The 26,507-nt window shown below is 42.9% G+C and overlaps 1 protein-coding gene across 2 annotated transcripts in view; it reads right to left on the bottom strand.

Annotated features, from left to right (window-relative positions):
* Nucleotides 1–26,507, bottom strand: part of CDH11 (cadherin 11) — a 188,546-nt gene that overhangs the window by 82,058 nt on the left and 79,981 nt on the right. For both annotated transcript variants that reach the window (XM_064581191.1, XM_045890999.3), the window contains exons 3-4: nt 5,593–5,992; nt 1,094–1,388 (exon numbers count right to left, since the gene is read on the bottom strand). In XM_064581191.1, the coding sequence (XP_064437261.1) occupies nt 1,094–1,388; nt 5,593–5,820 (523 nt within the window). In that variant the 5' untranslated portion in view covers nt 5,821–5,992. The remainder of the gene's footprint in view (nt 1–1,093; nt 1,389–5,592; nt 5,993–26,507) is intronic.

The raw sequence follows: 26,507 nt of genomic DNA, 5'->3' as shown, positions 1-26,507 counted from the left end.
AGCGAGAGGGAAACAACATGAGAGGGGAGAGGGTCAGAGGGAGAAGCAGGCCCCCTGCTGAGCCGGGAGCCCGATGTGGGACTCAATCCCAGGACCCTGGGATCATGACCTGAGCCGAAGGCAGACGCTTAACCATCTGAGCCACCCAGGCACCCGACCCAGATGATTCTTAAGTCCATTCAGACTCTAAAATTTCTGATTCATACAACCAGACTCATTCCCTGATCAGAACAGCCCTGATCACTGCCTGAAAGACAAACCTTTCTCAATATGAGGCATGTTTCTCAAAAGCCCACGACTGCATGTGTTCTATAAAGCCAAACAAAAGTTGCTGCCAGGAAAATGTGGCCATCTGAAGAAATCCTTCAGAGAAATATCCTTTAACAATGCAGTGTGTGTTTAACCCTGATGAAAAGACATATCTACTTCTAAATTATTCTAACAGATCGTGACATAGTGTCATGACTAAGTGTATATTCTGGAGCCACTTAATAGCTCAGATGACCTTGGATAAATTAGTTAACCTATTTCTAGCTTGGGTTTCCCATCTGCAAGATATGTCAAATAGGACCTACCTCATTGTAAAGATGAATCAATGCAAAAATTAAGTGCAGTAATACCATGGAAATCACTAATTAGCATGATGTCTACATGCAACAAATATTACCATCCCTCTGACTTCAACAAACATCAGTGTGCGCTAGTGACTGAACTATATTGCTTCTAATCCGGCAAGACTAGAAATGGTCATTCCATTTTACAGAAAGTAACACTAAGGCTACGAGAGACAGACCCGGATCCAAGTCACATAGCTAATGAGTACCAGAGCCAGGATTCCCTGGATGCGGTTGTGTTCTTGCCCCCCCGGCCACACTTCCTTATGTTTTGTAAGTTTCGGTTTTAAAACCTCAGGTCCATTTTAAATATTTGAAACTTCAACTACACAGATAACACTTTTTTTTTGTCATTATGCCACAGAAGAGGCAGGATAAATTCGACTTTCCGGACTCAGGAGAATAGGCACAAGCCCCTGCCCCCACCCCAAAAAGGGACAGCAGGCCTGTAGACCGAGCATTTCCCCTGCCCTACGCACCCACGTTGGACCTCTCGGGCACATTCGCATGGTAGGTCTCATGCAGGAACTCAGGAGGGTTGTCATTAATGTCCTGGACCTTGACAATGAACTCCGATGGCGGCTCCAGTGGCCGGTTGGTGTCCCTGTCCACCGCCTGTGCCATGAGCGTGTACTGGGCTCTCTCCTCTCGGTCCAATGTCTTGGTGGCATGAATGTTCCCTGACTTGTCATCAATCACAAAAATGGTTCCGGCTCCTTCACCTGAGAGAATGTATTTAATGTTCCCATCACCAGAGTCAATATCGGAATGAAGCTAGGAAAAGAGAAATCGAGATTTTTAATTCTGTGAGGGAGGCCCTGGGGAGATAGAGTCTCGCACGCTGTTTACTGGAGGACAGTGTCCACACACGCTCACGCAGACCCATGCAGACCCACGCATACACCGTGAGAGGGAGATGCGCTCCCCTGCTTCTATACATGAAGAAATGAAATCCTAGAGAAGATAATTGCTTTGGCCAAGGGCACGCAGCTGGGTGCAGTGAACCCAGCATTCAAACTTGAACCCTGAGGTTTTCCAATTCTAAGATTCATGCTCTCCCTCACGAATACGCACACATACAAAATAGATGCACATATTCACACAAACATCACCCAAACAAAATATAGATATATATGCACATATATTAATAGACTTATTTTGAAAGAAATATGTACATAACATAAAAAATAAAAAAACAAACATTTATGCCATAAGTAAGTCTTCTCAGTTCTGATTCCTGCTCCTTCAATTTCTCTGCTCACACACAACAGTTGTTACCAGTTTCCTGTGAATCCTCTAAGATATATTTTATGCATATGCTAGAATATCTGTACAGTGAGATACATAAATGTCCCAGCTTATTTTTATGCAATAAAGTGCTATAGTGCACACGTCACTCTCCACCTCTGTTTTCCTGTGAAAGTAAATTCAGGTGGCCTTCCGTACTGGTACATAAAAATCGACCTCACCCACTGGATGGATGTTATCACCTTGTTCTAGCTGTCCTCTTCCAAAGGACACTAAGGTTGTTTCCAGGCTTCTGTTACTACAAGAAATTCATGGATCAGACCTTTCCGTAAGACCCTCTGTGAGGCGCATCAGGTATGAGGGTCTGGGGTTGCAGCCTGCCTGGAAGAAGCTCCCATTCTGATCATAGGCATCGTGTGGGTAGGATGGGTTGATAGATATGCAGCTTCTTAGACAATAGAGAGAACCTTAAATATCTTTAGGTTTTTTTCTCCTCCTTTGACAAAGCCCAGAGAAATGATGGTACTTGCCTAAATACACAATGGGCTGGACCAGGGCAGGATCCACTTGTCCTGACTACCCATCCTGTGTCTTAATTCTGCTCTGTGTTTCAGAACGTGGAACTCACCCAAAGACCACCTCTCATTTTCCTGTAGTAATAAATTCCTCACCTTCCCTTGATGTCACCTCAATGTCTGAAGCTTCCATCTTAATCTGAGTTCCTCTGCCCTCATTATGCCATTTGTCAGAAGAGATAGACATTGTTTTTACCATTTCCGTAGGCTTTAAGGGTAGTCAAAGGGCTAAAAAGCCCTTGGTTCTACCCTACTACTTAAGAAGCCCCAGTATAAAACAAAAAGCTTTATTCAAATGGCATTGATAATAATAATGCTCTTTCTTATTATCAATGACATTTTAATACTGATATTATAAGTAAATGTCATTTTAATATTATTATTAATGCCATTTTAATTATTATTGTTATGAAACTGAGGCCCAGAGAGCTTGTGCAGAATCACAAAGCAAGGTTGAACACACTGCTTTTTAAAAGTGTTTGTGTTGTTTCGGTTTCCCAAAAAGTATCTAATTGATTTGCAGCACCTCAGTGAAGCACCAAATATTTCAGTTCAGGGGGATACCTGTAGGCACAAATCAGGAAGACCATTTTGATTTCAGTTCACAGTGTTTCTCAGGAAAATTAAAAAAAAAAAAGTTCTTTCAGAACTTGTTATTCATAACCAGCTACATATTGTCATGAAATGACAGTTAATACATTTCTCCTGAATAAGGCAGTTTGGGAGTAAAATATGAAGCTACTTAATGGCCTCCAAAGGATGAACAGAATTGCCCCAATCTTCATTTGATTTACACAGTGAGGGCAGGATCTCTGCCGCCATTCCCCTGGCTTTCTCCCCAACCCCCCACACAGTTTATTTGTTCATTTTCTCTGTCTCAGACCTGGCAAAAGTTAGGGGCTCAGTCTTGTGAATGAGAAACAAGGAAATCAATGCTTATTTTAATGGGTGCGTCTAGAAGGGAAGTTTCCAGGGACTTTCATGGATTATATGTGAGTTTGGCCAAGTTTCTTGAGAATTACACAGATTCTAGTTCATGATCAACCAAATAACTGAAAAAAAAAATGTAAAATCATAGTGCTCATTATTTTCCTCTACTTTGTTTTCACATTTGAAAGTTGGATATAAATTCCTTCTTTTTCCCTCTCCAACAAAGATGACCTATACAAGTGACAATGATATTTACTAGGTTCCACACAAAAAGCAGTTTGGGAAACCATTCAGTCCTATCAGGGGATCCAGTTGCGGAGCCATACACAGCCAATTCCTAACGCCAAAGACTGATGGCTTCCCCCTCTGCAGAGCACAGCATGACACAGACTGTGTTTCCTACAAGAAACCTGAAAGTCCATTGCTTGCCAAATCCTACTTTTTCAGAGCATCATAAAGCACTCAACCTTGAATGTTGTCAAATCAAAGGTCATCTAGTCTATTCCCTCTATTCATGGGGAACTATATATCCGCATTATCTCAAAAGGAAGATCCAGAGGATCCAGCCACTTTTTTCTTCTTCCCCCATCCAATCTGACATCTCATACTCAATCCCATGTGCCTATATTTTAAAGGCCACTCACTGCTTACTTTTTCTCCATGTTTTTCCCTACGTTCCCCTTTCAGTGGGCATGCCAACCGCTTGCTCCACAGAGATAAGGAAAGGGTTCTCCAAGTCCTGTCTCTTCTGCAGTCTCGCACCCTAACACACACACTGTTCCTCACTGAGAAAGTCCCCAAGGCTGAGGTTCTATATTCTAAGAACAATTCACACACAGCTTCCCATGTTGTTCAAGCTGCACAGCCCCTGCCTTGACTGAAGTCTCGTCTTCCTCTCTGGGCACAGAGCCCATCTCCTCATGTAGGGAATTCACATGCCAATTATTTCCCTGGGTTCCCATTTCCCCCAGACTACTTCTATTTGGGGTATAATCTTTCCATTTTCGAGCCTACATGAATGAAATTCTTTTGGTACATCTCTTTGAAAAGGCACTTTCCTAACCACCCCCCCCAACAACATTTTTGAGATGCTAATATGAACCTCTTCCAAATATGTCAATTACATAAATATGCATTTCTGTTCTCATGTTAAAGAACAACTGAAATAACTCAATGGAATATAGGAGGCTTACGAATTAGCACCCCTTGGATCTACTCTTGGCCTTTTCCCCCTTCACAGGATTAACTCCAAGTCCTCTTTCAGGTCACAAGTTATTACCATGTTCTCTATGAAACCTTCCTCCATCCTTCCCAAACATTCCCATGTAAATGTATAATCGTTTCTGTTGAATCTCTTCGTTATCCTATTCTTTGTGTGTGTGTGTGTTTTAATTGCTTAAATAAGTGTGTCTTTTCCACTAGTCTCTGAACTCTTTTAAGTCAGGAATATTTTACCCTAGCTTACCATTTGCCTAGCTCTTCCCTAGAGCATAGTAGGCTTTCTTTCTTATGCCAGTGAACACCTATCTCCTTGTAGTTAATGCCACTATCCTCTGAAAGATGACTACACATTTTAAAATAAATGATAATGGGCAATACATTTTTTAACGTATTTTGGACTGCCTACACTTTGCACTTTTTTGGAGGGGGTACACAGAGAATGCAGTCCAAGTACTGCTAGGACTCTCAAATCATCCTAACTGGGTGTTGCCATCCCTAAGCCAAAGCGCATAAAATCCCACCCATTCTTAAGACACATCCATCTCATCAAATATTTACAAAAGCCTCCCCAAAACTGGGCTTAGTACCAGGACCTCGGGACACAGAATGACACCGGTCCGGTCCAGTGAGGGAGAATATGATAGACACATGTAATACGAAAAGGAAAGCTCTCATAAGGAGCAGGGAGGGTTCTGAGAACACAAGGAAGGGGCATCCATGTTGGGGGTAGGGGAAATGCCCTCCACTGGAGAATGGTTAAATAATGGTTTCAACTCAGTAGATGATTGTGCAGTCATGAAAAATGGGGTTTAATGGTATAATATTAAGTCTATGAATTGGAAAAAAAAAAAAAGGCTGAAAGGATGTTTGAACAATGATTTCATGGTTCTTGTTGAAGGGCCATTAGTGTTTTTCCCCCCTCCTAGAAATTTTCTTCCTTGGCCATATCCTACTACCGGGACAGCGGAGAGGGAGAAATAAGCACTGTAGAGCAGGGGCCTTACCCTGCCCACGAGCACGGGGTCCGGCCCAGTGTACTCCTCTATCACGAAGAACTGGTTCCAGACCCAGCCTCTCTTGGAGCGCTGCAGCACCTGCCCCTCCTTGCCCTTCTCGTGGTGCCCGTGGAACGAGGGTCGCAGGTGGTTCCGCCGCTCGGTGGAGAAGGCCTGACTGTGGCATAGCACACCCAGGCACACCAGGGCGGCTTGTAAACAGTAGTGCTCCTTCATTTTTGGTTACGTGGTAGGCACAGGAGAATGCGGCTGTCACCCCTTTCACCAACCCCGTGGCGGCCTGGCCGACCGTGGCCTCCCGGACGCGTCACGCAGACCTCTCTTGGAATGGAATGTCTCTGCTCGCTGAGCACATCACGTCAGGGCTGCCCACTTCCCCAGGCGGCTTCTGCAGGAAGAGAGGAAGGTCAGATTAGCTGCAGGTTCCGCCCCCAATTCATTTCAATCCCACCCCATCAACAGGGGACCCGCAGGAGCGCTTCGTTCTGGGTACTGGAGGAAGGCCGGAGCAAGAAACAGTCCCTGCTCTCTCTTGCAACTTGCCATGGCGCCGGTGGAATAAACACATACACAAAGATGACCCTCAAGGTCTATACGAGGATGAACGAGGGTGCTGTGTGTGCTGTGGAATCCAGCCGCCAAGGTCTCAGTGCCCGTTTTACCACTAACTACCTTACTACGGGTTTGGGGTAAGACAAGAGCTATTTGAGCTCAGCTTGCTCATTTATGAAATGGGGATGCTAATCATACTCACTGCAAGGTTGGCACAGGGATTAAATGACTAACGCCTCTAAATCTCTTAGCACAATGTCTCGTACACAGCAAGTACTCCATATTTATCTGTTATTATTATTGATCATAATTGTACTAGGTTATGTTTTCATACTAGAGAAACTTAGGGCATCATGGGAGTCCAGGAGAGGAACATCTAACGGATGGGGATTAAGGGTGGACATGGCAGAGAGTGGGGACAGTTATGGGAGACTCCCTGAGTGCAGGATGGCTGTGCTCCACCCTGAAGTGAGAGTTACTGTGATCAGAAGGGAGCGAATGGAATGACCATGCAGAGGGAACAGCATGCCCCAGAACTCCTCATTAGCACAGCACTCCCCAACAGTGGTCAGCATGACTGGATGGCGTAAGGAGGAGAAAGGCAGCAATGGACCCTTGCCAGGGAAAGGAGGTTGCGACAGATCCCAAGAAACCTCTCATGGTCACTAAAACGCTTGTCAGTGAAATAACGGATCAAGTCCTCATGGTGGATCAATGAATGCTATGGTATGATTTAATGAATAAGATTTACTCTTGTTTGATCAAAGGCCCACTCAAGAACCTGAAGATCCTTCCTTAACCTGGCAGTCTTAAAAGAGATACTTTTCAAGTTTTTTCCAACCACGATATGCAAAATAAAAGAGCATACCCCACCAACTGGTCCACAGGTTTTGTTCCTGGCACCCAGCCATGACTCAGCTACTCATCAGTATAAGGATGGGCCTTCCACACCCCTTGTAGGTTTCTAACTACAGTTACTCTGGTCTTTAATTTCTGCCTTGGGTTCCTGGACTTCTTCACTAAATTGAGTCTTGCTGCTGCTGGAAACTTGATTATGCCCTATGGAACTTCCCTTGCTTGCTCCCCTTTCTTAGCATCCTGCAATTTCTTCTAAACAATTATCCTCTTCTCTTGGTGTGCGACCCAGACTTCAGCTAGAGTTCCAGCTTCCAGAACCAGGCAATCCCCATTACCATGCCCACCACCAACGGGAGAGAATCTCAGAAGAATTTTGGGCATAGAGGGTAACACTAGGATGACACTTCATTTCAGCACTGGTGGGTCTAAATGAAACTGGTGAGCTTCTTGAGCATTGTAGAAAAAAAAGTCATTTAATTCTTAACTATTTGGTATAAATGTAGTGGTGGTGGAGGGAGGAGAACATAAAGGAAGAAGCATGAATCTTGGCATAGTGGAATGTACCTAGATTTGGAGACCAGAGAGAACTGGGTTGGAGTACCAATTCTGTATCTTACAATATAGGTGACGTTGGGCCTATCAGTCAGGCATTCTGAGCCTCTAGGTGTGTTCTCATCTGAACCATGGGGATGACAAGAATTGCTGCCCTCATATGGGGCTGCATACAGGGTGAGGAACTGGGCACAGACTGGGTCTCTTCCTCTCTTCCTAGAGTGTCACAGTCCAAGCCTGCAGGTCTCACTCAGTAGAAGGAGGTGCCTTGTAGATGGAGATGCCAAAAAAGGGATGGTGAGGTACTTTCTCTAAGAGAGGAACTGAGGAATAAGAGTTACATGGGGATACCACAGCCGTCTGTCTTAGTAGTCTAGAAAATAAGGGAATTGGTGGAATTCTAATTTGTTAGAGCAGAACATTTTTCCTTCTGATGGTCTTTGACTTCACCAACCCAAGCCTTTCTGCTTCCTTTGTCATATGGCAAAATGTATCTATGGAGGCCACAGATGTGCAGATAAGTTCAGGTGTCCATCACTGCCCCCAGTACACTCTATGATGTACTCTGTTAGTCTCTTTTCGAGGACTAGGGAGTCCAATATTTGGTGTAGACAGACATCTCAGGGTATGGAAAAGGCTGTGTGGAAGAGAGAGAAAGATTAAACAGACAGTGTCGTCATTCAACAGCTTCATCCTCAGACTCGGACATGCTAATAATACATCAAATGCTGTTTCTTGCCATCCAAACTGATTGTGTGAAAAAAAGCACAGAGGGCGACCCAGGCAGAGTCAGATCCTAAAAAGAGTCAATGTGAAGCAATAGGAAGATCCCTGGGCTTAAGTCAGAAAGCCAGATATATGGTCAAGAATCTGCCAGTAGCTTGTCATGGGACCTCATCATTCCTGTATTGGTACATTCTCCCCAAAATGAAACCGTTGGGTGACATTTTCTACAAATGGCTTCCAGTTTCATATTCATGGTTGGAGCTCCAGTGACAGACTGTTGGGGATTTCTTCTGATTCATACACTGTCCCTCTACTAAACTGGATGCATCTTTATGATTGGGATTATATGTTGTACATGATTATAGGTCCCAGTGCCTGTGCTTTTGAAAGCAAGCCATCAGTAAAAGTTGAATGTATGATTTGAACCACATACTTCAAGTTCAAACTTGATACAGCCACCAAAGAATCTCAAGAAGAAACAGCAAAGACCATATGGTGCGACAAGATCCCTATCCATTTTGCACCATGCCAAGTATTAAGTGTTCATTCACATGGTGAGAACTTAATCTTACATATAAACTGTGAAGTGTATTTGAAAGAAAGGGCTTAATTAAAGTTCATATTCCTGCACCTCTTTCTTCTGGCTGCCATTTTGCTGTAAAGCACAATTATTCCTGACACCAGAAGTGTTAAAACTAGATGACAACTTTTTTCCCTTGATAAAAAAATTCTAGCTTGATAGTAATGAATTTAAGCGTTTCCACATGACCCAAAAACAATGAGCCCATTATTGAAAAGATGAAATTATCTATTTTCTTTTCTTGGAAATAGCAAAACCATCTTGCTTTTAAAAGTAACGCATTGGACCCATTATTTGAAAGTATTTATACGATTATATGTAATATGTAATGTTATTTTAATGATTAGCCTCACGTATGTATAAGATGAATTTTAAGACATAATTTTAAAAAATTACTCACTTTCAGAATGAAAATTCACTGAGCAAAAGCTTTTTCTAGCTATTGTTCTAATAACTTTACAAATAGTAATTCAGCTATTTATTTCTATAACAAACTTATGAAGAGGTACTATCAATATTCTTATTATAAAGGATGAGGAGGCTGGGGCCCAGATAAATGAAGCAATTTGTGCAAGGCTATGCTTCTGGGAAATCGCAGAGCTGGAATTTGAACCCAAGCCATCTGGCTCTGGTGTCTGTTTCTTAATCAGTGAACAATACCAACTCCTGCCATTTGCTTCTGTCTGAATTCATAAGGAAATGATATGGTTACTATGATCTGAATACTGTACCCCAGAGGGCACCAGAAGTAAACTAACAGTAGAACTTGGTATATCCTAAAAATATGACTGATAAAAATAGTAATAATAGTTAATATTCATCCAGGTTTATGATCTGCCTAATACTCTTCTAAATGCTTTCCATGAGTCGAGACATCAAATTTTCACAATAACCCTACACAAATAGTATTATTGCTATTCCCATTTTATAGGTAGGCAGTCTAAGGCATAGCAAAATTAAATAACTTGTCCGTGGTTACAGAACCAGCGAGTGGAGGATCTGGGACATGAACCCTGGATATTTGGCTCCAAGACATGTATCCTCATCCCCTACAATCCTGTACCTTTCTTTTTTTTTTTTTTTTTAAGATTTCATTTATTCATTTGAGACACAGAGATACAGAGAGAGAGAGAGAGAGAGAGAGAGAGAGCATGAGCAGGGGAAGAGGCAGAGGGAGAAGCAGGCTCCCCACTGAGCCAGGAGCTGGACATGGGGCTAGATCCCAGGACTCTGGGATCATGACCTGAGCCGAAGGCAGATGCTTAACCATCTGAGCCACCCAGGTGCCCCAATCCTGTACCTTTCTAAGGGAAGGTGGCAGAGCAAATATAGACACACATCTCGATACACACATAACAGTCTTAAAATGATAACTTAAGTTTTGGTGGCACTGGTGGTGACTAAAATACTAAAACCAAACCAGAAAGAGGAGGATAAAGCATTTTATAGTGGAGACCAATGTGAAGACGAACAGGAAGTAATTACATCAGTCCATCAACAGCACAGTACAACCTCAGGCCTTTAAACAACACATTACACAAAAGTTAATCTTTGCTTTTTATTTTTAAATGCCCTGTTTCAGAATTTCTAAATGTATAAGTTTCAAAAATGTGTTCAGGGAGATTCTTTTTTTTTTTTTTTTTTTTTTTAAGAAATGCTTCTAAAATCCAGAGATCTGGGGTGCCCAGGTAGCTCAGGCATTAAGCGTCTGCCTTCGGCTCGGGTCATGGTCCCGGGGTCCTGGGATCAAGCCCCGCATCGGGCTCCCTGCTCGGCGGGAAGCCTGCTTCTCCCTCTCCCACTCCCCCTGCTTGTGTTCCCTCTCTTGCTGTGTATCTCTCTGTCAAATAAATAAATAAAAATCTTTAAAAAAATAAAATAAAATCCAGAGATCTGATTGATGTATTCAATGGTAAAGAGTTTGCAGGGAACACACATGAAAATTAATAGGCGGCCCTCCTAAGAAGACCTTGACATTGGTAATAATTAGAGAAATATATCAATGTTCTAATTGGTTTTAATAAAGACCCCCGAGGCAATTCTCCAACAATCCTTCCATTAAAGCACTTTCTAGCAGTATGCCAGGATGTCTAAGCATTGGGGTTCCACTAAAACGTATAGGCTGACTTTATTTTATGGTGGGAGCATATTGCTTGGAAGGAAAAATAAATGTTGTTGAAAGTCACAGGAGTAATAACATGACAGGAAAATGGATTTGCAAAACCACCAGCTCTAAGTGGAAGGCTTGCCCCTCTATCTTGAGAGCAGATAGCCCGTCATAAGCTATTGCGCCTTGAGCATAAAACCCTCTTGCTGTGCCTGCTTTTGTCTCTGTAAAAGAAAATGACATATACGGGTGTTTAAGTATATTTGGACTCCTGCTGGAAATTGTTATCGGGTAGAGAAAGAAAGACGAAAGCGCTGAGCAGAAAGCAAGTGGCTTTGGTTTTTCAGCTTTCTCCTCCCCACAGAGCTGGAAGGATCAGACAAGCTGACCCGTTCTTTTCATTTCCAGGGAGCTAATTTACAGTTAAAGACAGGTTATCATTACATTAAGAATATTATCGAGGCCCACACCAGAACTCAAAACTCCATTCTGCCTGTGCAGTGTCCCCTTGTGGGGGAGCTCGGGGGCTCTGCTCTCCACTTCAACAAACACAGCTTTGTAACCAATCGGATTCTATTATGCAAATTAATTCAAGCATATTTTATTCCCCGTTCAGATCTCATCACTCAGCACTGAGCTGGTCTCTAGTTTCAAATCAAATCACAGGAATCATGCCATGTCAGTGGAAATCACAGAGAATGGGGAGAGGAAGTATTATAAAAACTATTGAATCATATTTCTTCTTCCCTGATTTCTACCCTTGGAGCAAAGCATAAGCTTGGGGTAATAATCACTTCTGCTCAGGTGCAAAACACACAGGAAAGACCGCAAAAGGGTCATTGTTATTCCACGCTCTAATACTAAATTCAAATGTCAAAGTATGCAGCAAACAGGGCCCCTTGTCAATGACCATAACGTTCTCTAGGGGAGAGTGAAAATTTTAGAACTGCTGCAGTGTAAGTCTGATCCTCTGTTTCTAGAGAAATAGAGAACCACGCAAGTTCAGCTTTGAAAGTGAAAAGATCACTCACTGCCTGGTGTTGGGCAGACCTATGTCCAAATCCTGGTTCCATTACTTACAGGCTACATAACATTAGGTAATGATAGTAGAGATTATCCTTGACCAGGTGCTGAATCTTTCTGGTGCTGGGCAGTAAACTCAGGGCTCGGTACATATTATTTAATTTTGTTTACCACAATTGTATTACCACAGCTTGTATTAAGTAAACATCACCCAAATCTTATCTACAAGGAAAGTGAGGCTCAGAGTGGTTGAGTAAATCACCCAAGGGTACATCTTAAATCACTAGCAAGGCTGCAATTCAAATTCAAGTTTATGTGACAGCAAAACCCATGCTTTCTCTTTACCTGACTCCCAAACTCTGGGAGTCCGTGTTCTCATCTTCGATATAAGGAGATTGCATGATCCACCTTCAAGGATCATCTCAGCTCCAAAATTGTATTCAATATTGAAAATAATCTTTGTTAGAAGATTTCATTCATTTTTAAAGTACACACAATCAGCCTTTATATTATCAGGCTCTCATGGCCACAAAGTACCATCGGACTCCAACTTCAGTTCCCAGACCCCAAACATGTAGAATCATTCTGTGATTATTTACTTACTCTTCAAATAATTAAGTAAACCTCCATTAATAAGATGATTAAATACAATGTGTGCAATGAAGAACTTATTATTTGTGCTCTACTCAATCCTTAAGACAGTCTTTTTTTCACTGCAATATTTCACTATAATATTTCACTGTAATGTTCATCATTAAGATGAATAAAATATGTCAACACGTACAGGAAATAATGTCAGCTGTGTCATCTCAGACTGTGAATGAACAGTATATATGAATGTGTAGAGAGAGAAAGATTTTATTTTCAAAAAAAATTTTTTTACATGAGCTAAAATACCTGAGGGAAAATTAGGGCAGAAATGGCAATGATAAACAGATGCTCCACATGATGTAACTTCATTTGTGGTATCAAAGGCCTGTATGTAAATTTCCCTTTGTCTCAGAGCAGTAAATACCTATAAAGCTTTCTTTCTTTGCCAGTTCCTTCATTCAGCAGTAACTTTGCACAGTGCCAGGCCTGGGTTGGACCCCAGGGATCCATAGGCTGCTGTGTATCTCTGATCTGTATGTAGACTCTACTCGAACAATGGGGAGACAGTCATCTACCCAGATGAATAATCGTATGATGGGATCGGTGCAAGCAGGACTTATGTACATAGCACCGAGGAATTGGGGAGCACATCTCTGCAGCTGAATTTGTACCATATCGTTCCGGTCTTCTGGTCCTTGCCCACTCCAGCTTCTACCAAGTAAACACCCATCTCCACTCTCCACAATCTCCACCGCGTGAAGCTTCCATTCTCATCTTGAGCCATGGCTGATTGAACTGCATCTAGTCCAGCAATAACCAAATCTTAAATTGATCACTGATTGCTTTAACCTGTGTCATCTGGCTCATAAGGACAAGCTGGGTAAATAAGATCCACTTGGGAACTTGAATGAAAGAAAACAGGAACCATGTCTCTGTGAGTGAGGGAACTGAAACAGGAAGGTGATGGGCTCCCTGGGGGATGGAGTAGTCATCCTCCATGGCCAAAGATTTGGTGAAATCAAGGTTATGACAAGCCAGTTAGTAACCAAACAGAAACAAACATGGCCTCTGTCCCCAAGCCAGGTAAATGGCACAACACATGGCCCTATTCTCTGAAAATCTTGGCAATCAAGGGCTGCCCTCCACCTGCTGTCTCCATGCCCTACTCCCCACATACTGATCTTCTGCTCCTGAGTTTCCATACATAAAATGACAATAGGTCTCCTGTAAGTGAGCCAACTTGAATGTTTTCTTTTACCCACAGACAGCAAACCTAGTAAAAGACAACAATCAATAGGAAAAAGTTAGGTGTTTCCTCTGATAAAGGGTGAAGTACTATAGCTGTGGAGATCATTTGTTCATATATAGAAAATGCCTTCTTCATTTCTGAATATCCAAGAAACACTGGAGCCATAGGGAGACTCACAACAAAAGTCAAGATGCTTGTGTTCTAGCAAAGACTCTGTCATTGAACAGTTTCGTAATCTTAGAAAAAAATTCTCCTTCCTGAGACTTTCACCTTCCCATAAAATAGGAGGCTGACAGTAGCTTATTAAGGTTTTCCGTGTCTACCGGAGCCTTGAGTCTGTGCTGTGCTGAGAAAGAGCAATCTTCCCTGGATGGAGGTTTCAGTTAATTTAGAAATTCTAGGTCCTAGCTGGCAGGACTGCCCCATGCACACCAGGAGGCTGCACTTAACACCAGATATAATGGCAGTGGAGTCCTCTGGGACTAGGCAATGCAGACCCCTGTTAATGTGACAGGCTTTGAGTCCCAACATTAGGAATAAGAACTCACCTAATGGGCAATGGGAATCCACTAAAAACTCTGATCCAGAGATTGATGGAATCCAAGCTGTCAGAGCTATACGGGAGAAAGTGGCACGAGAACTGGGAGTTCTGACACAATTGTTAACAGCATGGGCTCAGCAGTCAGGTGGGGTTAGAGGGTTAGAGCTCAAGAGCTAGTGCTTGTTCATTAGGTGTATGACTCAGCCAGCCTCCAAGAATCTCCATGCCGCCATGTTGAAAATGTGGAAACAGGAGGACTGGTCTCAGAGGGAGAGTTAAAATGAAAGGAGATGATGCAGGGAGAGAAACTTGTATGACCTTGACATGGCCTGACACACTACAGGTGATCAAGAGGATAAATGAGGAGTTTTGTTCCTTCAACAAGAATACATAAATATGTACTCTAAACCCTGGATACCCTGGTATGACATACCATATACATATAACATGCAATAAAGCGCAAACCTTACAGAAGCCTCTAAGAGGCTGTCCATTAAGAGGAGATAAACAAAAGAATACTTAGAATGGGAACTGTTAAATATGATGACACAAATAAATGAGGGAAATGAGATAAAGCAGACGAGTGTTGTCCAATAGAAATATAATGTGAGTTACATGTATGATTTTAAGTTATCTAGATGCCGCCTTTTTAAAAGTTTAAAAAAATGGGTACCTTAATTTTAGCAATATATTTTCTTTAATCCAGTATGCCCCAAATGGTCATTTTAAAATGTAATAAATATATGAATTATTGCGATATTTTACACACATACACCCTGGTTGTTTATTTATTTATTTATTTATTTTGGTCCTAAGACTTCAAAACCCAGTGTGTATTTTAAACTTACAGCACATCTCTGTTTGGACTAGCCACATTTCAAGAGCTCAATAGCCTTATGTGGCTAGTGGCTACCATCTAGGACAGCATAGTAGAGGATTCTACAGTATCTGGAGAGGGAAGGGGATGTGGTCAACAGAGACTTCCTGAATTAATTACAGTCATTCAGGTAGAGAGGTAACATGGCTCTAAATAGGAAAAATAAGCCTCTGGTAGAGGAAAGGGGGCCCTTCTGGAAACCATGCAGATGTGGAGGGCCTGGGGAACTGGGCAAACCGAGAAGGACAGAGCATGAGGATGTAGTCTGAAGATGGCGCTGCGGATCCTGGCCTCAAGAGAAGAGGGGCTGCTTTGGGGATAAAGCACATGTGTTTGGTTTTAAACGTGTTAAGCTTGTGAAGCCAAGGGACTGATGCTCACGTGAAAAGTTTCAGAGCTGAGCTAGGTTTCTGAGTTCTTCCAAGTGTAGGTATTATCAGCGTTACCATTTCTGTTTCCAGTTTGGGCATTCTGCTGCATTATTCACCGCTAGAGTCTCAGAACTGGAAGAAACCCTCCCTTAGACCTTCCACTCTTGTTCTTTCTTCAGTGGACAAATAGGAAAAGGGTGATATAGAAATGACAAGCAACTTGTGAAAAATTAAAACAACAACAACAACAACAAAGTGCACAAAACCTAAAGTCCTCACTCTGTAGAGGAAAAATTAAAGAGAAAGCATCGAGCGAAGATAATTTATACAGCATCTACCTTGCCCTCTTGCTCCCCAAACCCAGCGTAAAAGCAGTCCTCCCTTGCAAACTACTTCTATGGAAACAACCAGTCCATATTCTATAACGGAAAAGACATTCATAAATAAGGACCTGGGAGCTCTCTTTAAGGACTGTCAGTGGAGAACAGGAAGAGGGAAAACAATCTTCATATTATCGCAGGAATCTGCAGGGAACCACTTTCCACAAAGAATGTTTTTTAAAAGTATAAACAAGAAGAGTAGGAATTATCCTGAGGTGGTCTTAATAACTGACGAGGGCTTGATGTGGTTTTTTCTGAAATAATTACTAAAACAAGGGGAGAGAGTGCCTCAAATCACCACTGCCAAGTCTTCAGAATTCTGCGACATCCAGCCCATGACCCCAATCCACTGTGGTCCACATGCATCCGTCTGGCGTAATCAGCCTCCAAACAGAAGTGAGGAATGCAGAAAGTCAAGCTGCTTTCAATTATCAGAAGCTTGATTCTTACCAGAGTGTGGGTGGGCTGTTCTGGAGGTCTCTTTCTAACGTACCTCCCCAAATCATGCTATCACACTAAGAGTAGACTAAACTCTGCCACATTTTTTAATGGCTTTTTTTTTTTTTTGGTATCTCTACATATACCCCAGGTTTTCTCCCCCTCCTTATTTTTAGAAAGCAGACACCAACAATAGCCTCATAATGATCTCATTGCAGTTTCAAATAATCCAATCTTGGAAGCCCAATTCTTTCTTTTCAGATGTATTAACATCATTTATCAAAAGCAATGGGATTTTTAAAAAAGTTAAGCATAAAAGAAAAGTAATGGGATACAGCAAACCAGTCAAGTGCCTTGTACATGTGCAGAGCATTTTCTGAAGCATATGCTGAACACTTTCAGACAGGCAGAACTTTCAAAGGCAACGTTAAGTGTCTTTTGTGGGTCTCAGATAATATGGTTCACTTAATTAGATTTTCCATAATCCCAGGTTAATCCTATTGTGAATTACAGATGTGAGTTTTGACTTGCCTGGCAGAAACATCTATTGCTACAAATGCACTTCTGGAAAAAAAATATATACCTTATTTATAATTTATTACCAGAATCATTACTGTAGAGACTGCCTCTTCTTCTCCCTTGCCCTGGTAGAAGTGACCATTTCCACTCCTTTGGACCATATTGGCCTTTTAAGCAATTTAATAAGGCACTTCTAATACTTTTTGTCCTTGATTATGTCTTGCTCTTCCTCAAGGTATATGAAGTTCTCTAAGATTTGGGAACATACCTAACTCCTTACTGAATTCCTTGCAACTGAGTATAATGATGCACGTAGCTGACATGGCCTCTGTCCTTTATGAAGCTTAACATTTAGACTAGTGTCCCTAGAACTTGATTGCACATTTGACTTAACCGGGGAGTCTTAAAAATCCCATTACCAGGCCTTATTCAACACCAAGCAAAATCAATGAAAACCAGGAATCACTATTTTTTGAGTTCCCCAGGTGGTTCTGGTGTACATTTGAGGTGAGAACCACTATCCAATATGGTGGCAACCTAGACACAAATTTTTAAGTTTAAATTAATTTAAATTAAATAAAATTAAAAACTTACTTCCTCAATATACTAGTCCCATTTCAAGTGCTCAGTGGTCATTTTTGTCATAGAAAGGAGTTCTATTAGTCTGTGTTGGTCTTAGTCTCTAAAACATCTTCATCTGAAGCATAAAGGGTCTGTTGAATGAATGAAGGTATACAAAGAACACTGTACTAGGCATTTCAAGGCCGGCCACAAACTCATTGCGCACTGTGCAGTGGTCTAGACTTCCGTTTTCCCATCGGTGAAATGAAGGGCTGGATAGGGTGAACGGCTCTCCAAAGACGGCCAGCAGAATGCCCCAAAAAATTAAGAGGGAAGGGGCTGCAACGGGTGGGGACAGCTGAACCGATTGGCCCCACATCCCATAGCAAACAGAAGCACAGCCAGATTCAGCAAAATATGTCCTTGAAAAGCAGTTCGGCTGCATTCAAAAAATAAAGGAAGAAAAGAAACCACTTCTGAGATCTTGATACCTAACAGACTCACTGCCTCAGCCCATCAGCGGGTTAGTAAATTCCTGCTTCCGCACCCAAGATCTCCTGGTTAGGGATGGAGGCCCCAGCTCAGGTAACTGTGGGGCCACTGACAACTGACAACTCACTTCACCTCCCTGAGTCTGTTTTCTCTTATGACAAAAATAGTAGGAAGATGCCTGACCTCCCCGGCTCCCAAGTTAATTTGAGGGTGGAAAGAGAGAATAGGTAGGGAAGCTCTTCATAAAAGCATAACAGGTGAGGTAGGAGATTATGAAATGCTGACACGAGCAACAACTTCCATTTCTTTGGGTCATTTTTAAGGTTTGGCTTTTAGTCTTTAGTAGTGTAGGTTGTAAATAAATGCAGATGACCTGTTAGCATTACAGGAAGGAGATGTGATTACATTCCTTTTCTCTGATGGGGATACAAACTCTGTCAGATGCTGCAAATGGGTTCCTTTCTCGTACCTGGGCACCCTTTCTGTATGCTCCTGGACCCAAAAGGATTCCGTAATGCTGACTTGTGAGGACCCGGACCCTGGGGGTAGCTCCTCGGCCGGGGGACGGTATGTGTGGTGACGAGAGGAGGGATGGCCGATTCCAACAAGAAAAGCTGTGAAAATAGATTAGAGCCCCAGACTCAATAGGGATGGAGGCCAGAAGGCCCTCTGCAGAGACCGGGGCCTTTTAATGATCCGTAATAGGGGACGGGAATGGAACAATCATGGGAAGTGTGGCCAAAGCTGCCAGGAACTTGTCACATGAGATGGCAGGGGCTTTCCTGGCTGGAGAAGTACCAGGAGCCCATCCTGGCAAAGCACTCATTCTCCATTCAGCCTCTGCTTGGGGTCGGGGGAGGGCATACCTGAGCACCTAGTATATGGCACGCACTGTGCTAGGTGCTCCACATACATTCTTTTTTTTTATTATTAACAGAATGTATTATTTGTTTCAGGGGTACAGGTCTGTGATTCAACAGTCTTAACCAATTCACAGCGCTCACCATACCACATACCCTTCCCAGTGTCCATCACCCAGCCACCCCATCCCTCCCACCCCCCTCCACTCCAGCAACCCTGTTTGTTTCCTGAGATTAAGAGTCTCTTATGGTTTGTCTCCCCTCTGGTTTCATCTTGTTTCATTTTTCCCTCCCTTCCCCTATGATCCTCTGTCTTGTTTCTCAAATTCCTCATATCAGTGAGATCATATGATAATTGTCTTTCTCTGATTGACTTATTTCGCTTAGCATAATACCCTCTAGTTCCATCCACCTTGTTGCAAATGGCAAGATCACATTTTTTTGATGGCTGCATAATATTCCATTGTGTGTGTGTGTGTGTGTGTGTGTATACCACATCTTCTTTATCCATTCATCTGTTGATGGACATCTTGGCTCTTCCCATAGTTTGGCTATTGTGGACATTGCTGCTATAAACATTGGAGTGCACGTGCCCGTTCAGATCACTACATTTGTATCTTTGGGGTAAATACCCAGTAGTACAATTGCTGGGTCATAGGGTAGCTCTATTTTCAACTTCTTAAGGAACCTCCATACTGTTTTTCCAGAGTGGCTGCACCAGCTTACATTCCCACCAACAGTGTAGGAGGGTTCCCCTTTCTCTCCACATACATTCTTTATCACCTCTTTCCCTCCAGCATCCTTAGGAGTTTTGTGTCATCGTGTCCATTGTCCAGATTAGGAAACAAGGGCTTGGGACACTTCACTTTCAGAGCACTCACTTTAGCTCATATGACCAGTTAGCCCCAAAAAGGGGACTTTAAGTATATGGTCCATTTGGGAGCTCTTGCCTATCTACCTTTCATACTGAACTTCTCTGTAATTCTCCTATGGAGGTCTTAATTTTTTTTTTGGTGGGAGGAATGGATGGTCAGAACTCAGCTAGATTTTATTCCACATAGCAACCATTTAAGACATATTTGCGGAGACTGGGATTTTCTGCATTAGTTAAATACTATGAATTTAGTGAAACATGTTCTTTGCCCTCAAGAAACACATAAGTTACTGGGAGTTTTAGAAAGTGGGTATTTCACCCAAGGGTCAACCATCACCAGTTCCTTTGATGTTTCCTTAGAAGATTTCCCCCCACCCCTCATGTTCTCCAGCCTTGCCACACTCTTCCGAATAGTCCTTGAATGAATGAAGCATGATTTTTAAACATCTCCCTCATAATGTTTTCCACATTAGAACAAAATTTTGCTCTATATTCTTCACTGCCTCAGCCTCCAAAGGAGGTGCTAATGATTAATAAAAGGCAAGTGGTGCAGGGAACCGTGGGAAGGCAGCCAGACAATAAATGTGTTCTAACAAAGGAGCCAGCTCATCATGAGGTAGCTCTGTGAGATCTCATGAGCTAATTGTTGTTAGAAAGATAGGGTATGCTGCTCAGGGAATGAGGAGTTACACGGTGGCAGAGGCAAGTCCCACACATCAATATTTCCTCTGAGGGCATGAAGGTGAGGCCCAGAATTACTCTCTGACAGGAAGAGTGGCTGTTACCGAACCACGACATACTGCTGGTCAATTCAGTACCCACACTGCAAAGGAGATTCAATCCTGTTTTCAGTCCTGTTTTCAACAGGAAAGAAGGTGACACTAGCTTGTTTTTGTTCATTTGTTTGTTTATAAAATTACATAAACAAGCAAAATAATATAAAACTTTATTCAGTTTATAGAGCACTGGTGTGACTAAGTCCAACTGGACGTTTCCCCAGACAGGCACGTCTCCCTACATAGAAGCCTGTGCAGCCAGGAATAAGTTTTGCCATTGCTCTCAGGCACCTTACATCAATCGACTAAGTACCTCTTTCCAAAAAGATTTTATTGGAAGGGCAAATTTGCAATCCATGGTACCATTGGTAATATAGAAAGTACTCTCTAGAACCACTCAGTAAGGGAAAGGCCTTTTAGACCACAGCTGCCTCAGTCAACCAAGGAGCAGATGAACAAGGAACAACAAAGCGATTGCTCTATGTCATGAATTTTGCCATCAAGGACTTATTGCCTTCTTGGCAAGACATCCATGATGGAAATGCCCACCCTCACATCTCAAAGATGGCTGCCCATGAGGCCACAGAAATATGGCTTGGTCTCCTGGATCAGAACCTGTTCCTGCTTCTTAATCCAACCATGACATTGGGTATCCCAGGCTATGGGCCCTGGGTACCTCCAAGGTCTTAGTTCCAATCCTCCATCTATTCCACACCTAGACATTTTTGGATCTAAAGTCCAGCAATCTAACCAAGCCCACCCAGCACTCACAAGGTAGGGGTCAGGGAGAGATTCCAAATTTGAAAGCTAGCTGATTTGGCAAATGGACACACTCAGAAAATAACTAACAGGGCGCCTGGGTGGCTCAGTTGGTTAAGCGACTGCCTTCGGCTCAGGTCATGATCCTGGAGTCCCGGGATCGAGTCCCGCATCGGGCTCCCTGCTCGGCGGGGAGTCTGCTTCCCCCTCTGACCCTCCCCCCTCTCATGTGCTCTCTGTCTCTCTCATTCTCTCTGTCTCAGATAAATAAATAAAATCTTAAAAAAAAAAAAAAGAAAATAACTAACAGATCCAGATCAAGTTAGCTCATTAAAATCAATGATAAATATAAACATGAAGAGGGGTCAAGATATACTCAGAATGGCATGGCCACTTCACAGAGACGGGACCTAGATCTGGATAGAAGATGGGTAGATTTCTGCACAGTAGAAATGGGAGGAGGGCACCATAGCCTCCTCTCCAGCCCTCTTCTAAAGGCTCCATGGGACATTCCCCGTCTCATCTTCCCTGTGACTGCTGCTTTGCTGAGAAGCCCAGCTGGACTGCCGAGGGCTTTGAGGTTCCACAAGACCATGTCAGGTTTTTCTCCCTGGGGTCTGCCCCTGCCTCTGGCATGTTTACCTCCCGCTTGAGGTCCCATTTCTATCTGCACAGAGGAGACAGTAAACGATCCTGCCTCCTGCCTGTATCTATGTATCTCTGGCAGTGACTGCGCTCTTCCTCCATGCGGACCCTCTTTGCACCAACCCAGATCAAGGACTCTGGGGTCTTAATAGTTTCTACTGCCTTAGAGCTGTTCTAGCTACCCACCCCCAACACACTCACACACGCTTATGCCCCACCACCCTTCCCTTCTTCACTCTGCAGCGGAGATACTCCTACAGAACTTAGGGCTGAGTCTTGGTAAGGTGCTGCCAAATCCTGCTTTGTTCTGTTCGGAGTGAACTGAGCCAGCCTTTGGTTGATACATAATTTATATCCTTTTCTTCTGTCAGTATTTTACTAGTTTGCACATGGGCTCCAACAGATGCCCAACCTTCAGTGCCTGGGTCAACAGTAAGATCTTACTGCTGAGGAGTGAAGGTTTAAGTGGTACAGGGCTGTGTCCTGGTGACTCTGTTTTCACACAATAAAGGAATGACTTTTCAAACTGAAAAGTGATGCCACCATAAAGTAAGCAGAATATTGGTTTTTGTTTGTTTGTTTGTTTGTTTGTTTAAAGATTTTTATTTATTTATTTGACAGAGAGATAGAGAGCACAAGTAGGCAGAGCGGCAGGCAGAGGGAGAGGGAGAAGCAGGCTCCCCACCGAGCAGGGAGCCGGATGTGGGGCTCGATCCCAGGACCCCAGGATCATGACCTGAGCTGAAGGCAGCCGCTCAACCGACTGAGCCACCCAGGCGCCCCAGAATATTGGTTTTTTGACAGGAGGAGGGGATGGAGGTATCGCTTTGGGAAAATTCAAAGTGAAACACCAATGGGACCCAAATCAAAACAGAAAAAAAAAAATGTTCCTGGGGTCATAAGAAAAAGAAAAAAAAAAGACATTTGATTGAACATATTTAAGAGAAGCAAAGTCTTCAAATAATCACAAATCACAAACTTGGCATGGAGATCGAAATGTGTGCATAAAAAGATACATTTTTCCCCTGCAAAATGTAATAAAGATGTGATTTTTTTTCCCCAGTGAAGCCATCTTGGAAAAGAAAATCATGATAAAAAGGAGAAATTCAGATTACAGCAGAATAATGGCAATTCTTTCTAACTGGCTACAGAATTTTCTGTCAGTTCCTTAGTAAGTATAGGGAATTGAAAGTTTATATTGAAGACACGTGGACATCACCTATGCTAGCTAAATGGATACTTTAAATTTTGTGCCCTTATTCCATCGTGTGCCTTCGGTTCTCCTCAAAACAGCTCCTTTGTCACTTTCTCAATATCCTATACAACACAAAATCCCTGCATTTTTTAAGAGAGGACCTAGCCTTAATGGGAACTCACCTGGCATTTGCAGGCAGGCTTGTGGTGTGATGAAGTGACAAGACTACTTTGCAAGTGCCCTGAAAGCTGTCTTAATATGGCTCATTTCTCTTGAGTTGTATCCCATGTTAAAGCAACGCTTGCTTTGCTGCGATGAGATGGATTTCTAGGAATAATCATCTCAAGCTTGCAAAAAGCGCTTTGTGCTAAAGTAGAAAAATTTCCACTCCTAATCACATGACTTAGGCCTGAATACTCCCTTGAGACTCAGAAAGTCTGTGTGTGTCAACCCTATCATTCCTACCACGTCAAGTCTATTAAATCATAATGGCCGCGTCATTTACTTTTGTGGAAACTAGAGGTGTCAGATCTCGCGAGTAAAAATACAGGACACCCAGTTAAATTTGAATTTCAGATAAACAGCACTTGTTCTGTTTATCTTGTAAACAGTTCTTGTAAAACTATGTCCCATAGAATTTGGGGGGGCACACTTATACCAAAATGACTGCTTTTTTATCTGAAATCCCCATTTAACTGGAAGTCCCATATGTTTGTCTGATAAAGTGGAAAGTCACTTGTAAAAATAAAAAAACTGGACGAGGCAAGCCAATCTCCAAGCCTCAAGTTATTTTTTTCCTGAAACCCCAGAATCATTTTGTCTCCAAATATCTTCTGTGGGAACTCAGAATGCTCTTGCCTAGTCCTCAGGGAAGCAACGTCACTGGGCAGAAGAGATCACATTTGGGGAAATGTTGACAGTTTGGGAACTTTTACCATCAGTGTAACTGAGGTCAGAGAAAACCAAGGAAGGATCTTTGATTTCCCCTGAGAAGATGGAATAGGCCCTTGGATATTGACAGATGACCTACAATGTAAAAGGCCTAAGGATGAGAGGATTATCTACAGTACTAACTGATCGAGGAATTAGGAATAATGTTCTCTTTCATCCTGAGTTGACGCTAGTTCTCAGAAAACAACCAATACCCAAATCTTGGAGTCAGGATCATTTATATTAGGAGTACATACCATGTGCGATTAGTAGGCAAATTTCAAGAATGCAGCACTCATAGATGTTTGTTCACGTACACACAAAAAATTGGGAAAAATGCATTCATCAAACATACCCAGAGCATGAGGTGGGAATCCGATGCTGAGCTAAGCAGAGGCAATGACCGGAAGATGCTGCTGTGGTGCTCACAACTCTGGGAGTGGCACGGTGGGTGGCAGGCTGGGAGGCAACCCAGAAAATGGTAAGCATGTCATGAAAGGTGCTTGGCTGTGGGCATGAGTTGCTGAGAGAGCTCAGTGGAGACTCACATAAACCAGGATCCAAGGACATGGTTGCTCAGGGAAGACATACTTGATAAACCTAAACGAGGTCGTGAAGGGATGTATATGAGTGGATGAGATGTTCAGCGTAGGAACAGCAATCTAGCCAGTGGAAACAACAGGAGCCAACATCTAAGACAAGAAATGGGAGTCTGTGTTCAGGTAATGCTAGGAATTTGGGAGGGTGAAAGTGCAAAGGCTGCTCAAGAAAGAGGAAGTGGTGGGGCAGGAAATGTAGGCGGGTGGTAGACCACATGTACGAAAATAACAGAGCACTTACAATAATAACATTCACTCTTGGGCCAATGCTTGGATTCATACCTGTCCCGCTGCATGCAAAGTCGGAAAGCCAGGAGCAACTCAGGTGCCCATGCAGAAATAGCTACATGTCCACAAATGCAGTGTCCCTCCATCAAAATAAATGGGTGTCTGCTTCAGTTATTCATTTTCCATCAGGATGTGTTAAGCTTTAGAACTGAGAAGCAGCCTAAGACTCAGACGCAGAATGAGTGTGTGACTTCCATGGGGGGGGTGGGGAGAAGAACCCCAAACAACAACCTGTGTCTCACTTTCAAGGGCTGGGGGCTGGGGGAGGGGCAGGGAAGAAAGAGAAAGGAAGGAACACTCACTATGTACCTATAATGTTAGACCGTGAGCGAGAACAAGATACTCCCTACGGTCTTATGAGGCAGGGATAATGACTCCTACTTGACGAATGAAACAAAATCAGAGAACTTGAGTCCTCACGTTCTCACATCACATAAAATGGCGTAACCTCCATTTGACCCCAGCTATAGGAAATGAGCCCACGTACACGTGCCAGGTGTTCTCCAAACCCCCAGCAAAAAGAGCTAAGGCCAAGTGGTGCCTGATATAACCAAGGAGGTGCTTATGCAAAGAAGGGAATTAATTTCATTCTGATTCCCCTGATCTGTACTGTATGTACCAAATCGGAGCCATCTTTGCAAAATTAAGGTCATTAGTTATCTCCCCATTCAGTCAGAGTGGCATTACACTTGCATGCAGACGTTCCCAGCTAAGCGGAGGAATATCAAGTTTTTACAAAATCATTCATCAAGAGGTGAGACCTAACCCTGATTAGCGTTTCAATAAGAAGCCTAAAACTAAATAGAGAATAAGTGCACGATCACAGTGGCAATTAGGCACCTTCTCGACAGCCACATTTTTCCTTAGACCAATCGAGTTCGAGCCAATGAGAAATTTTTTCCTTTCTCTCTTTTTTTTCCTCCTGAGGTGAAGTGAACTGCCTTAAATAACTGAAGAGGTGACAGCAAGCTTGTTAAAGAAAACGTTTGCCCATTAAGTGAGGCTTAATTAAACAGAGCACAGGTGAATCGTTCTTCCATCTAAGATGTGGAGCACCCTGGTAAAATCACCCTGCTTGCAGCACTTGGTCTGGGAAGTGCTAGGATGACACCCATCAGTAAACTAGGGGGAAAAAATAACAAAACAGTTTTAGACTTCAAGAAATCACATGTCATTTTGCAAAGCAGTGGATGAATTGGAGATGTACACATGCAAATAAAGTTAATCAAAGATGACTTTTTGTCTCCAATTACGCTGTCTTTAGATTTACTCAGAGTGATGAAGTTACATTCTCTTGTCCCCTTAGATGAGCCATTTGGAATTGCGGATAAGAGGTTTCGCTGCAGTACCAGGAGGGGCTAGTGGTAGAAATTCTCTAGGCGCACATCACCAATGCTCCACGACAATGGGGATCATGTATGTTCCGTTCATCACCTTATCTTCAGAAGGTCTCATGATATTGAGCATGTGGGAAGCAGAGCTGGGACGGGATTATCATCGAATGATGTCTCCCAAAAAGATGCTCAAGTCCTGGGGCGCCTGGGTGGTTCAGTTGGTTAA

Source organism: Mirounga angustirostris, unplaced genomic scaffold (genome assembly GCF_029215605.1).
Source record: "Mirounga angustirostris isolate CCGP_5_RB_7025 unplaced genomic scaffold, mMirAng1.0.hap1 SCAF_16, whole genome shotgun sequence".
NCBI classification, from domain to species: domain Eukaryota; kingdom Metazoa; phylum Chordata; class Mammalia; order Carnivora; family Phocidae; genus Mirounga; species Mirounga angustirostris.
Note: the sequence above shows the minus strand (reverse complement) of the source record. Positions and strands in the feature narration are given on the sequence as shown.